The sequence below is a fragment of the Thalassophryne amazonica genome, chromosome 7, assembly GCF_902500255.1.
Source record: "Thalassophryne amazonica chromosome 7, fThaAma1.1, whole genome shotgun sequence".
In the NCBI taxonomy this organism is placed as follows: Eukaryota; Metazoa; Chordata; class Actinopteri; order Batrachoidiformes; family Batrachoididae; genus Thalassophryne; species Thalassophryne amazonica.
The window spans coordinates 51294115-51310045 of NC_047109.1; the positions used below are offsets into that span (position 1 = coordinate 51294115).

General features: G+C 40.7%; 1 protein-coding gene across 1 annotated transcript in view; it reads right to left on the bottom strand.

The window, feature by feature from the left end:
- Positions 1–15931, bottom strand: part of LOC117513898 (upstream stimulatory factor 2) — a 107933-nt gene that overhangs the window by 69375 nt on the left and 22627 nt on the right. The window contains 2 exon segments of the mRNA XM_034174137.1: positions 11413–11527; positions 14074–14168. Coding sequence (XP_034030028.1) covers positions 11413–11527; positions 14074–14168 — 210 coding nt within the window.

Consider the following 15931-nt stretch of genomic DNA (forward strand, 5'->3'; position numbering starts at 1 on the left):
GCAGCGGAGGCAGAGAGCGGGAGAGGAAGAACGGCGCCCGCTGTCGATGTCGTTGCTGATCTGAGCACATAGAGCTGTATCTCACATTCATTGCAGCTTACTTTGGATGTTGAAACCAGGACGTGTATAAGTAACATTACTAACAGATAAAATCAATTTCAATGCGGAATCGGACTGAAGGCGGGAGCGCGTCGTCTTGTCCCTGACGTCATGGAAATGATACAGCTGTACAAACTGTTTTCACAGAGGGCTAAATTTTAGCTGCAATTTTGTCATTTTAAACAAGATTGCTCCACTGAATTACAAATTTGGGCTTACAGATTTGCTTTACTGCATTCACAAGGGTCTTATAAATACATATCAGCTATTTCTTTCTGAAATCTGACCACATTTATTTCAATGCAGGTCTACTTTAAGTTTGAACAGGATGTGATGTCGCCCCTGTTGGTCCTTTGTAGTAGCACGCAGAAAGGCAGAAAATTCTCTGATGGCTTACATGTGTTAATCAGGGTGTTTGAGTTCATGAAAGGCATTCCCTGTGAGTATACAATAAATAAGTCTTAAGTTAAGGTTTTACATAAATAAGATGTGTTTAAAGGTAATTTCATGAGGTTAAAAACAAGCTAATTACAAGTCATTTACAATTTACAAGCTATGCTAACGTGTGGTTCTTTTAAGTGCATTTGGTTAGCATTAGCATATACAAACATGGTTGCTGTTTTCTGTGCATTTCCACTCATGTATACTGTATTATGTCATTACAGTTTCACACCTACCATATAAAGAACAGTCTAAACCCATCCTGGCACCAGTGACTTATTGTGTGGAGGTGTTTAACTCCTGGATAGTAGAGCTGGGTTCTACGAGGCCAGTACAATGAAAAGGGACACCCTGCATCGAGCTGCATTGCTACACGTCGTATCCAGGCCAGCACGATAGACGCGGTGTCAATGACACCACACATCCGCTCAAAAATGGAGAATGAAACATATGAAATCAGATCTACAGCCTCAAAGAGATCTAGCCGATCCTCTGCCTCAAGTGTCATCTTAGCAGCTGCAGCCGCATGAGATAAAGCTGAAGCTGCTCAAAAGAGAGCTGAATTTGCAAAGAGAGAAGTTGAAATTAAAGTGGAAAAGGCCAAATTACATGCGAAGCTTGATGTTTTAGCAAAGGAAAGTGAAGCTGAAGCCGCAGCCGCTGAGGCAGCAGTTTTAGAGTCTGCTGCTGCTGGTTTAGACACAAGTGAGGAACACCTGTTCCTGCCCCAGCAAACACAAAACCCCTATGAGCGAACTGCAGAATACGTAAAAGAGCATCAGGAACACTCAATCAGGTAGATCAAAGGACATTAAAATTGAAGTTGAAGAATCTAACAAGATACCAAAAAACTACCACTCATTTAGACCCCAAGATCAAAGTAATTCACTTGAAAGACAGAGAGCAGCCACAGTATCAGCACCACAAAAGCCATGAGACTCCTGGGTATATGTTTCCCTCTGCTGGACATTTTCGGTATAACCCCCCTGCTCAAAATAATTCCAGTGAAGCAAATGAGCTTGCCAAATACTTAGTGAGGAGTCAGTTGTTAACATCAGAACTTACCAAGTTTGACGACAAACCTGAAAACTATTTGTCCTGGAAATCATCCTTCTTCAACTCTACTGAGTCGCTTGAGCTTAAACCTTCAGAAGAAATTGACCTCCTGGTAAAATCACTTGGTCCAGAGTCAACTAAGCACACACAACATATTAAAGCTGTCAACATTAACAAACCAGCTGCTGCATTAGAGCTCATCTGGGAGAGATTAGAAGAGATCTATGGGTCACCAGAGGCCATAGAGGGTGCTCTTTTTGCCAAACTTGATCAGTTCCCCAAAATAGGGCCCAGAGACAATAAAAAACTAAGGGATCTCAGTGATTTGTTACAGGAGATTGACTCTGCAAAACAAGAGGGATACTTGCAAGGACTATCTTATCTTGATACAGCAAGACGCATTGCTCCCATTGTGGACAAGCTGCCATTTGGGCTACAGGACAAGTGAATGATGGAAGGCTCTTACTACAAGGAGCGACACCATGTGACCTTTCCTCCATTCGCCTTCTTTCTACACTTCATACAAACACAAGCAAAGGCACGCAATGACCTGAGCTTCAATCTGCTGTCCCCATGCACCCCCACAGTTAAAAAGGACACGTATGGAGAGACCTTTAACAATAACCGCAGAACAGTGTCAGTGCACAAGACTAATGTTACAGATCCTGCCACTGAAGGACCAGATAAATACTGTCCTGTGCACAACAAGCCACATGCCTTACAACAATGCAGAGCCTTTAGAGAAAAGCCACTTCAGGAAAGAAAGACTATATTAAAACAACACAAAATCTGTTACAAGTGCTGTGCATCCAATAAACACATGGCTCATGACTGAGGCAAAAGTTAAATGTTTAGAATGTAACAGTGATAAGCATCCAACAGCCTTCCATCAAGAAGCTCCTCACTTCCATAAAGCCCCCCAACCTCCAGCAGAGCACAGCGGGGAGAAACAGGAGGGGCAGGAGGAAGCAGTTGTTTCGAGTTGCACCGAAGTATGTGGAGAAGGCTTCTCTGGGAAGTCATGTTCGAAGATATGTCTGGTTAATGTCTACCCTGCCAATGATTCCAGCAAATGCCAAAGAATGTATGCCATGCTGGATGACCAGAGTAACGTATCGCTTGGACGCGCTGAGTTTTTTGACATTTTCAAGGTTAATGGTAATGCAGCTCCATATACCCTCCAGACATGCAGTGGTGTAGGCCTCACTTCTGGTAGAAGAGCCCATGGGTACATGATTGAGGCCATTGACGGCTCTCTTGCTATGCCCCTGACCATGTTAATTGAGTGCAACATGATTCCCAACAAAAGAGAGGAAATTCCTACTCCAGCAGCCGCTCAAGCACATCACCACCTGGAAAGTACAGCTCACAAAATACCTCCTTTGGACGACAGCGCTGGCATTCTGCTACTGCTTGGAAGGGACATTCTGAGAGTACATAAAGTGCGCAGTCAAATCAATGGGCCCCATGATGCACCATACGCACAGAGACTGGACTTAGGCTGGGTGATAGTTGGAGATGTATACTTGGGTAGCACACACAAGCCTTCACAAGTCACCACTCTAAAAACTCACATTCTGACAAATGGAAGGCCAACTAATTTCCCCCCATGTGAATATCACTTTACAGTCAAGTCAGACACCAGTGGCTCAAATATGAAAGGCAACACACAAAAGTGTATGGGAAACAATGTGTTCTGCCAAACCAAAACTGACAACAAGCTCACCCCTTCAATGGAAGATCTCCTATTCCTCAAAATAATGGACAATGAGTGTTTTCAGGACAAAAGACAAAACTGGGTAGTTCCATTACCATTTCGCCAGCCAAGGGCACTGCTGCCAAACAACCGTCAATACGCAATCAGCCGTTTCAATTGAACGAACTCTCAACAGGAACCCTGAAACGAAAGCTCATCTGATAGACTTTATGCAGAACATGATGGACAATGGGCATGCAGAGCTTGCACCTCCAGTACAAGAATATAAGGAGTACTGGTACTTGCCCTACTTTGGATTATACCACCCTCAAAAGCCATCACCGATAAGAGTGGTATTTGACTCCAGCGCCCAGTTCGAGGGTACATCACTCAACAGCGTTCTACTCTCAGGGCCTAATCTGAACAATGGTTTATTGGAAAGAGCTTGTGGACTATACAATGCGTGTGCATGTGTTTGGCAACAGCCCCTCACCTGCTGTGGCCACATATGGGCTGAGGAGAGCTGCTCAACAAGGAGAGGCTAAATATGAGGTCTATTAGAAAAGTATCCGACCTTATTATTTTTTCAAAAACCATATGGATTTGAATCACGTGTGATTACATCAGACATGCTTGAACCCTCATGGGCATGCGAGTTTTTTCACGCCTGTCGGTTACGTCATTCGCCTGTGGGCAGTGTTTGAGTGAGGAGTGGCCCACCCTCTCGTCGTTTTTTTCATTGTTTAGGAATGGCTCAGAGACTGCTGCTTTGTTTGATCAAAATTTTTTCAAAACTGTAAGGCACAACTGAGTTGACACCATTTGATAAATTCAGCTGGTTTTCGGTAAAAATTTTAACGGCTGAGAGATTTTGGTCTTGTAGTGTCGCCGTAAGGACGGCCCACGGCGCCTGACGGCGATCTGCGCTTCGAGGTGGCAGCGTCTCGCCGTTTCAAGTTGAAAACTTACACATTTCAGGCTCTGTTGACCCAGGAAGTCGTCAGAGAACAGAGAACTTTAAGAAGTCGGCATGAGGGGTTTATTCGGACATTCCATTGTTAACGGACATTTTGTAATGAAAGAACGTGCGGGCAGAGTCGCATGTCGGGCCGGACCCAACTGCGGGGGGTCGCGACAGGAAAAACGCCTCCGTTGGAAACCTTAACGGGCAAGTTGGAACATGCCCAAGCTATTAAACAATTTCTCAGTTACTCACTTGTTGAAAGCCATCAAAAGCCGCCTGAATTTTACAAATGGTTTTCAACACGGAGGTGTTTTTCCTGTCGCAGCGCACACAGATTTGCCGAGTCGTCACGGAAACGACTCGGCGAATTTGCGCGCACGTCTTTCATTAAAAAATGTCCTTAAACAGTGGAATGTACGCATAAAGTCCTCATGCCGGCCTCTTCTGAATCTTCTCTGTTCTCTCACGACGTCCTGGGTGAATTAAGCCTTAAATTAGGATGTTTTCAGGTTGAAACAGGCCGACGACGGCGCCTGGAAGTGCTGCACGACGTCCTGCTCTGTGGGAAGTCCTTACACCGATAGAAACACCCCATAATCTCTCATCAGCCGTTAAACTTTTCATCGAAAACGAGCTTAATTTCTCAAATAGTGTCCACTCGGATATTCCTCACAGGTCCAGAAAAAATGTTGATAAAGCAACGCGCGCCGTCTCGAGGAGCGTGTGAAACAAAGGAATTCAGCCGAGAGGGCGGGACCACATCTCACTCAAGGCCTGCCCACAGGGAAATGACGTCACCGACACGCGTGAAAAAACTCACGCATGCGCACGAGGGTTCAAGCATGATTGGTGGAATCGCACGTCATTCAAATCCATATAGTTAAAAAAAATAATAAAAGGGTCGGTTTATTATCTAATAGACCACGTATGGGTCAGATGTCTGCCACTTCACTGAACGTGACTTTTACATACCTTAAAGTCTGTCCCCACTGTGCATGAGGTAGTCGACCTCTTCAAGCGAACACAAGGGATGCTGGCAGAATCAAACCTCCACCTTCTCAAAATAGCATCAAACAAGGTTGAGGTGATGAACGCATTCTCGGCCAAAGACAGAGCTAAAGATCTCCAGGATCTGGACCTGTTCAAGGATGACCTACCAGATCAGCAGTTTAGGAGTTAAGTGGAATATTATGGAGGACTATTTCACTTTCCACATCCCACACACTGAAAAGCCTTACACATGGAGAGGGGTCTTATCAGCTGTGAACAGTGTGTTTGACCCTCTTGGGTTTTTATCCCGCGTTATCATTCAAGGACGACTTCTTCTCAGGGAACTATCACTTCAGACAACAGAGTGGGACTCACCTCTTCCAGAGGGTCTGAAAGGCCGGTGGATAGAATGGCAACTGTCCCTCCAATGCCTCAGCAAAGTTCTTGTCCCACGCACATACACTAAAATGTCACTGTCTCAAGCTAAATGTGTAGAACTTTGTATCTTTTCAGACGCATCCATGAAGGCAATATGTGCAGTCTCATATCTGAAGGTCACTGCTCATGATGGCACAACAGAGGTTGGTTTCGTTTCGTCCTAGGTAAGGCACAACTTGCTCCACAGCCAGAGCTCACAGTCCCTAGGCTAGAACTCTGTGCCGCAGTAATGGCGGTGGAAATGGCAGAGGTCATAAGTGAAGAGATTGACCATCCGATCGACAAAATTAGTTTCTATACAGACAGCAAGGTGGTCCTAGGTTATATCCACAACCAGTCTAGGCACTTTTATGTGTATGTGAACAACCGTGTGCGTCGTATTAGAGAGTCAACCACTCCAGAGCAATGGCATTTTGTTACTACAGATCAGAACACTGCTGACCACGGCTCACGATCTGTCCCTGCTGCCGAGTTGCAGAACACAACATGATTCACAGGTCCAGTCTTCCTTCAGCGTGCTTCAGATATCCAGCCAGAGCAGCCTGGATTTGAACTTCTTGATCCAGACAACGATGCAGAGGTACGCCCAGAGGTAAAGACACTTTGCACTAACATCTCTAAGGGCATTCTGGGCTCCAAATGTTGGGAGCGCTTCTCCACATGGCCCACATTAAGCAGAACCATGGCAAACCTGATCCACGTCGCGCAATGCTTCTCCAAATTGAGAACAAACCTGAACTGCACTGGGTGGCATATCCATAAACAGCCATCACCCCAGAACTGTTAGAACAAGCAGAGAGATTAATCATTAAAAATGTGCAGTGCGAAACATATGCAGAGGAAATAAGATGCATCACGGGAAAACAGAACCTCCCTAGAAACAGCCCGCTCATTAAGCTCAACCCCTTCATTGGAGATGACAAGTTGTTGAGAGTTGGTAGTCGCATTATTCGTGCAGGGCTGGGAGTAAGAGAGGCAAACCCTATAATCCTACCAGGAAGTCATCACATCACAATCCTCCTTGTGCGCCACCATCATGAAAGGGTAAACCATCAGGGCAGGCATTTTACAGAGTTTTTTTACATTTTGACACTCTCACGGCCTGTGGATTGTAGGAGTAAAAAGATGTATTGGCAAGGTCATAAATAAATGTGTGACATGCAAAAAACTGAGAGGGAAGTTTGAGGAGCAACTCATGAGTGATTTCCCCGTGGACTGATTCCGAGTGGAGCCCCCCTTTTCATACGTGGGAATGGGCATGTTTGGCCCATGGGAGGTGACCACAAGACGAACAAGAGGTGTTCAGGCTAACAGTAAACGGTGGGCAATACTCTTCACCTGTTTATGCACAAGGGCTGTCCACATTGAAGTAGTGGAGGAGATGAGCTCATCAAGTTTTATCAACGCACTGAGGCGTTTCTTTGCCCTGCGCGGTCCTGCGAAACAGCTGCGCTCAGATTGTGGCACAAACTTTATTGGGGCCTACAAGGAAATATCTGCAAACACACCAGAAAGGGACAAAATACAACACTTTCTGCAGGATCAGAAGTGTACTTGGATTTCAACCCACCCCATTCTTCCCACATGGGGGGAGTATGGGAACGGATGATTGGGTTGGTGCGCCGCATTCTGGATAACATGCTGCTGCAAGCTGGTCGTGTTCAGCTCACCCACGAATTCTTAACCAAATTTCTTGCAGAAGTCACAGCCATAATAAATGCACGCCCGTTGCCTGAGCATCCCCACATTCTCTCACCTTCAATGCTGTTGACTCAAAAAACACAAGTTGTGCCCCTCATCTGAGACAATGTCAACCCCAAGGAAATGCTCAAAAGCCACTGAAAACGTGTTCAGTTTCTTGCGGACACCTTCTGGAGCAGATGGCGTAAGGAGTATCTCAATACCCTGCAAACTCGGCAAAAGTGGCATCATAAGAAGATGGAAATCAAACAATGAGATGTTGTTCTCCTCAAGGACAAACAGACAAGGAGAAACGAGTGGCCAATGGGTGTTATTGTAAAGACTGTTCCTATTGAAGATGGGATCATAAGAAAGGCTGAAGTTAAAGTTGCTTCCCAAGGGACTGTTAAATCTTATTATACCAATTTCTGAGATGGTTTTCTTATTATCTAGTGATGTTTAAGATTATAGTTTGTGGTATCCCTAGGATACCAAGCGGGGAGTGTTCTGACATATGTCATTTCCTTTTATTTTAGCGGGTAGCCTCTTAAGTTTGAACAGGATGTGATGTCGCCCCTGTTGGTCCTTTGTAGTAGTGCATGCAGAAAGGCAGAAAATTCTCTGATGGCTTACATGTGTTAATCAGGGTGTTTGAGTTCATGAAAGGCATTCCCTGTGAGTATACAATAAATAAGTCTTAAGTTAAGGTTTTACATAAATAAGATGTGTTTAAAGGTAATTTCATGAGGTTAAAAACAAATTATAAGTCATTTACAACTTACAAGCTATGCTAATGTGTGGTTCTTTTAAGTGCATTTGGTTAGTATTAGCATATACAAACGTGCTTGCTGTTTTTCTGTGCATTTCCACTCATGTATACTGTATTATGTCATTACAGTTTCACACCTGCCATATAAAGAACAGTCTAAACCCATCCTGGCACCAGTGACTTATTGTGTGGAGGTGTTTAACTCCTGGATAGTAGAGCTGGGTTCTACGAGGCCAGTACAACTAACCTTATAATTAATTTTCAGTTTAAAAGTGAATATCCTTTGGAAGTTTTAAGATTTAAGTCATAAAATGAATTTTCTTTGGTACTGCTATAATTTTATTTATTAGCCTATAAATAGGGGATTCATGATATGACATTGTCAATATGATCAAAGTTTGCACTGTCTGGAAAAAATTAATAAACATTTCCCCTGAATGGAAAAATTTCAACACAAACAGACAGCCTTGAACTACAATCCCAATTCCAAAGAAGTTGAGACTTTGTGTTAAATGATTTCAGAAATAAACACACATTATAACGCTTGGATTTCAGTATAAACTAAATTTTGTCAGTTTTGAAAGGCTGTATAGCTTAAGTTCTCAAAAAAGAGGGGTTACCTTGAAGAAAAAATTGGTACAGTACTGTGTGTTATGTGAAAGTACTTGGGCAGAACAAAACTTTAAGAATACTTGTGATTTTAGCCTGAAGTACCCAATCAACATAATAATTAATTAAAAATAAATAAGTAAATAAATTGCTTAATCGTGACAAAAGGAGCTCCCTTGTGGTTCCATCCCTGAAGCAGCTAAACACTTTGTTAAAAGTGAACCCATGTGGTAGTTTCATGTTGATAGTTGGAAAAACAGCAGGTTTTGGGGAGAGAAAGAGTAAATGGCAGTCACAAAGTCTACCTGAAAACAGAAATCATACCATAGACTTTACATGCCAGTCATGCCTCACACCACGATTCAGCAATACCACATTTTGCGGCTGAATGCTCTGCTCCCCATGGTAGTGAGACGGGCAGGGGAGAAAGACAGGTGAATGGAGGAAGAGGATCTGAGGGAGCGGGAGGGAGTGGGAACATTGAGGAGGTCTGACAGATATGGGGGAGCAAGGTTGTGTATGGCCTTGAATGTTAACAGGAGGATTTTGAATTAAATACAAAACTGAACCGGAAGCCAGTGTAGCTGTTGAAGGACAGGAGTGATCTGGTGGATCAGGAGGGTTTGAGTTTTGATACGGGCAGCTGAATTCTGTTCATTAAAATCTTGAAATGTTCACTGAAATGTTCATTAAAGTAATTTAACATGGTAAGTTTATCCATCAGATTTGTAGAATCTTTGACCACAAAATTATGCAGCTCGCTAGGAGACATAGCACCAGAAGCAGATCTCACAACCTTTCAAAACGTCTTGGGATCTTTTACATTTTTGGTGATTTTAGATAAATAAAATTCAGATTTAGCTTTCTTAATTAAGAAGGTGCATTTGTTGCAGAGCTTAATCATCCTCTATTTTAGTTTTTCATGCCTTGGACTCAGCATGGTCCCTTTCTTTTAAAAAGTTTCCAATTTCAGTTGAAAACGTAGGATTATTCCGCCCCTTTATTCTTAATTTATGTAATGGAGCATATTTATTAACCAAAAATTCATCATAAAAAAAATTGCCAGGCCAACTCAATATCAGCAAAGAGAGATATTCAGTTCCACTCAAAAACAGACAGATCATACAAGAAAGCCTGTTCACAAAAATGTTTAAAATCTCTTTTAAATAAAATGTGTGGTTTAGTTTTGGGGAGTTTGGTATTCCTGACTACTGCAATCGTACAATAGTCATTCAAATCACTCTCAAAAACCCAGACATCAGAATTCTTGAGGGGGGCATTTGTTATTAATTCGAGGAGTGATGATCAAGAGGGATGTTTGATATTGGGCTGAGTTGGACTGTCTATTGACTTAGATTCAGAGAGTCAGAGATAGATTTTAGACTATCTGAATCTGAAGACAACCAATTAAGGTTTAGGTGCCCCACTAGCTCAACAGGGTTTAGCCCTAAGATACAATTATTTACAGAACTTAGCGCCTCGCAGCAGGGTGAAGGGAGCCTGTAGAGCTCATAACTGTGAGGGGACTGTCTTTGTTGAAATTCAAGTTTCAACGCCAAAAATTCAGAATGTTTGCTAATGGATAAAGAGGAGAGGAGGATTCACATTAAACTTGTGTGTTATATAAATGTCTCCACTTCTACTTTCTTGGAACAATCACAATGTTAAACATTGTAACTGTTAATATCAATATTATAATCCGGGACTGCTTTCCTCAACCATGTCTCGGACAACAGGTTCTGTTGTCCTGTACCCTAATTCATACTAAATCAATTTCAGGAAACAGGCTCCCTGACATTTAATATAAGATGCCAAGAAGCCTGATATTGCTCTGAAACTATCAGGGGTATTGATATTTTTCAGACAGGGCAAGGGACCTGGATTAGGCTGAACATTGCCAGACAATAGAGGAGAGAGAATAAATATTTCCTCTTTACATTAAAATTGAGCGCCTTGTTATTGATATTTGAGATTTTCAGGTCAATGAGCAAATTTTCTGTTGGTATAATGCAGGAATGAATTTATATCAACAACAGAAATAAAGAGTACACACAAAACACGAAATATCTTGGGTTCATACTGTTTGTAATGAGACAGAGGTCAAGTAAATGTAAGGATCACTGGGAAATTTTTTTGTTTTGCTCTTTTTTTTTCCCACATTCCACATATCAGCCCAATGTTTTTGGATTTGGAGTTGTCAGATAAACTGGTCGAGAACTGATTCTAATCAACTACTATCGAGATAAAACTGATTTAAATCTTCTAATTTTAAGATAAACTGTCTATCTGGGGTATAGCCAAGCATAGTCAAGTAAACTGGTTTCAATCAACAAAATTTAATCAACTGTTTGAGACTGTTATAATCAACTACTATCTACTATGAAGCCTGGTTTAAATTGAATAATTTTAACAAACTGCTTACGACTGGTTATAACCAACCAGAAACTTTGGTCTTGAAATTTGATGCCACGTCTGTCAATTCACGTACAAAACAAATAATCAAAAATTGTAAAAGTTAAAAACAAACAACAAAAAACAAGGCAAATGATGAAATAACCGATTGCTGCAGCATAAAAATACTTCTTTCTTAAGATGTGTCTGAAGCAGATTATTAAAAACGAGAATCTACTTAGCCTGTGTCAATACAAAAGAGATTCCAGTACTGAGGTACAGCGTGTGGCGTTCCAGTGAAGGCAGCTGTAGAGACGACACTCACTGCTCCTCCCCCATCATCTCTTCCTTCAGCTGCTGGTCAGTCAACTGAGACAACACGGTAATTTACCTGCTACATTGAAAAGAGGTACAGGTCAACTATGAATTTTACAAAAGGGAAAAAATGCTCAGCATATTTATTATTCTATATACCATATGCAGGTCAAAATCTACCTGACGAGTAAGGTTGTATATCATATCCACTGCCTCCTTCCACTAAAGCCTTATGTTGCTTTGATCTCACCCAACCAATAAAAATACTTTGCTCCAAGATGTGCCTAACAATTTGAAAACAACTCCAGAAAATGAGCTTGTTTATTCCCAAGAATCCCCATTTATATCGCATCATCATGTGACTCTCCTCCCAACTGACATGTGATAGCCCATGCCAATCCTACAGCAGACCGATCAACATGATTCCTCACTCTAGATCTGTTTAACGCCAAATGAGCCTGTGGTTCGGATTTAAGTCCGTCTACTGAAAATCATCTGAATAGGATAAAGCCACGTGAATATCACTTGCCCCACCGCACTAATTACATGCCTCACTGTCCATAGTCAATGACCACTATTGGAGTTATCTCAGCATCAGTAGATATACAGTATTACACAGAACCATTGACAAAGGTCAGCATTACTAATGGACAATACCCACCCACCTGCCCAGTTGTGCAATTTAGAGACTGATATCTTCCTGAGTAAATCAAATCATCTACTTGAGAAAGACCACAACCGAAACCATTTTGTTGTTAAATGAATATGGGGTATCGCACTATGAGCTGACACTATACAAAACATGTGACAGAGGCTATCATGCAAAAGAAACATTCTGCAAATAATGACTCCATTGTAGTGGTATGATATATTGTTTGTGTAGATTATTACTACCTGTTGTCATGCATTAAATAGACTGCATTTATTTAGTACCATCTGCATCAGACGCTCAAAGTACTTTATACATCAATGCCTTCACCCCGATGTCAAGCTGCTGCCATACAAGGTGCCCACTACACACTGGGAGCAATTAGGGGATTAAGGACCTTACCCAAGGGCCCTTAGTGATTTTCCAGTCATGCTGGGATTTGAACAGAGGATCCTCCGGTCTCAAGCCCAACGCTTAACCACTAGACCATCACCTCCCTTTGGTATTTTACAAAGGACACAAAAACAACTTTTGAGTATTTGTTCACACTGAAAGTATCTCCAAAGGAAGATACACACTGGGAAGCACAATGCTTACATCTACCACCATACCTCCCTTGGCTTTTCTAGATGAGAACATGAAAAAAAAAATTGAATAATAACATAACCAAAATAAGGCAACTGTCTACATGGCAGCCTTTAATATAACATAACCAAGCCATCACATTCACAGACAGCTTTCTTTAAGACACAGATGGCAACATCAACATTTCCAAGCCATTGCATGTTTTCTGGAGTTCATTTATGTAAATCATTTAGAACCAAGATACCCAAGATTCTACAGCATGTCTGTGATTGTAGAGACTATATTTTAATGCCGGACAACTAGTCAGATTTTCATTGCCAATGTGGTATGAGCATGCACAATACATGCAGCGCAAATGACTGCCTAAAGGTGCAACGAATAAGAAAAGTCATTTATTTGCAAAACGCATCATGCGAATTGTGCCACTTTCCTATGTTGCATCACAAAACTTTATGGTAGAATGGAAAAAATATGGACTTTATCAAAAGGAAGCCAAAATTTTAGCTACAGTTTGCCATGCTCAAGCGTTTATACCATTTTTTGTGTTTCATTTATTTGGCAATATACACAAAATGCAATGCACACAACAGATAAAAGTGAAGATAAAAAACACACAATAAATGAGTCTTAACCCTGGATTTACAAATAGACATTTATTCAATTCCTTGGTGCAAATGGAAAAAAGTGTTTATTTATTATTTACTGTCTCTGTACATAGTAATTTTCTTCACTTTTATATGTTGTTTTTGACTGTTCTGAGTCTTAACCATGGATTTATAAATACACTTAGAATCACCTTTAATATAGCATCTGAATCATCACTTGTACAGCCATTATTCTTGTTTGAGGATTTTTATTTATTTATTTATTTTTTTAGACAAGTTGGGGCATTTTGGGAATGAGCATTTTCAAGTTAGTGAATAGCTCTTCAGTAATCAGTAATAAATATCAACAGTATGGCAGTGTGCAGTAATTTTCTTTATATAATGGCTGAGTGGATCCTTTTTTGTTTGTTCTGTTTCCCAATTCTTTAATGTGAATGCTTTCTGGTTTATTTTAGGAGTTTCTTGACTACTATCTGGAAGAAACCTGAATACCCTTGTGTTGTGGACAAAGACATATGACGGTGTCATCTTCAGCTTAGGAAAATACTGATTGACATTTATCACCATTTATGGACAAAAGAAAAAAAAATTAATCATTCATTTATTTTCTCAATTAATCCATTATGAAACATTCATAGACGTAACTGCTAACAATGTCTGAATATAACTATGTTTTAAAAAAGGTGAACATGTCTTGTAATATGCAAAGGAGAAAGAAATAATAATCAGTAATGGAAAGTAACAACTCACAGCAGCAAATGATGTTTCCATTCATTAGTGGCTTACCTGCCCTCCCTCAGACCGGAACTGATACTGTATATTATGGTCACCAAATGAAGTCGGCTGAACACTGGCTACTGCAACAGCTGTGTGTTCGTCTCCTGTACAGTGTCACCAAGGAAAAGACGAGACAAAACACAAATAAGAAAAAACTAGAAGACATTCAGAGAGCACATACCTCAAGACTGTAATAATGGTCAAAAGCATTACTACCAATGGAGGAGGTTGGTTAGATTTCAAATTTATTTTCCCCTCTGACCCTATACGCACTTACACAGGGGCTTTGCAGTAGATTTACTACAGACACAATCACAAAACAATAAGAATCTTGTGACCCATCACACTGCAGACTGCACATTTCTTCTGAATCACATGGGTGAACATCCCACACATCATCTGGGAAGTTAAACAAGTAGATGGCTTAAAGCAAGCAAAACAACTTTCTTGCAATGCTCAAGAAGATAAAAAAAATTAAGGCAGTTGTGGAACATCATGATGCAACAATAAATAAAGTTTCAACCAAATCCACTGTTATAACCTATGGTATCTTGTAAACAAATTAAAAACAGGCAAGGATTACGAGTAAGGATGGGTAATGATAAGATTTTATCGACATCGATGCCATCATCGGAGTCCACTTATCGTCAGATTCTTTATCGATTCTCTCATCAATACTCCTGAGAATTTTCTGTGTACTAAAAAATAGCTTTACAGGTTTTTCTATGTCAACAACAATGTATTGAGTCGTAAAGTAAATAAATATGAAATTGGTCTGTGAATCCTTGATCTCTGGACATAAATAAAATCTGTACATGGTCACTGGATCAATCCTAGATATCTGAAATCAAAGTCCAGATATCTAGGCTCCCCAAACATACTCACTCACCAATGTCAGGGTGCTGCCATGCAAGGCGCTCACTACACATGGCATTTATGGAATTTCAAATACAAAAAGTAAATCAGGCTTCTCAATACAAAAATTTCTAAACTTGTCTCCCTTTGACTCAAACAAAGTAAATCTCTACAATTTCATATAAATTAATTAAAAATATAAAAGCTAACATGATGGGTTGCATAAGTAATCAGCCCCTTTGGGATAATACCTGTAAATATACAGTTTGTCAGTCTTCTTCAGACAAGTCAGGGGATAGATATATGAACATTTCACAGTCACTGAATATGTCTTTAACTTTATTTACATCAGTTATGAAGAAATAGAAACAGTATGTCACTCTATGGTAAATCTGTGTGGAGTAGTCAGTTCTCAAAAACTGAGTGACTGTGCAAGAAGAAGAGTGAGGGAAGCCACCAAGACACCCAGAAGAAGTTACAGGCTTCTGTGGCTGTGACTGGAGAAATTGTGCAGAGTGCATGTTTTGCATTTTGTATACCCAGTTATACAGCTTCATGATGAAGTGGTACAGCGGAGGGTTTTATTAAAAAGAAGACCTGAAAGTTCAGCTTCAATTTGCCAGAAGGTACATCAGAGATGCAAGCCAAGATTTAATGTTTTGGTGAAAGAAAACCCTCCAGGTCTGTGAGAGCCAGAACTCTTGCTGGTTGGAAGGTGACCAAATACTTATTTCATGCAATAAAATGCAAATTAATTACTTGTGTGATGTGAATTACAATGTGATTTTCAGATTTTTTTTTTTTTTTTTTTTTAAGATTCTGTCTCTTACAGTTAGTTGAAGTGTACCTACGATAAAAATTACAGACCTCTCCATTCTTTGTAGGTGCAAAACTGACAGTGGATGAAACACTTCTTTGCCTCACCGAATATATATATATATACATATATACATATACATATACACATACACATATACACATATACATATACACATATACACATATACATATA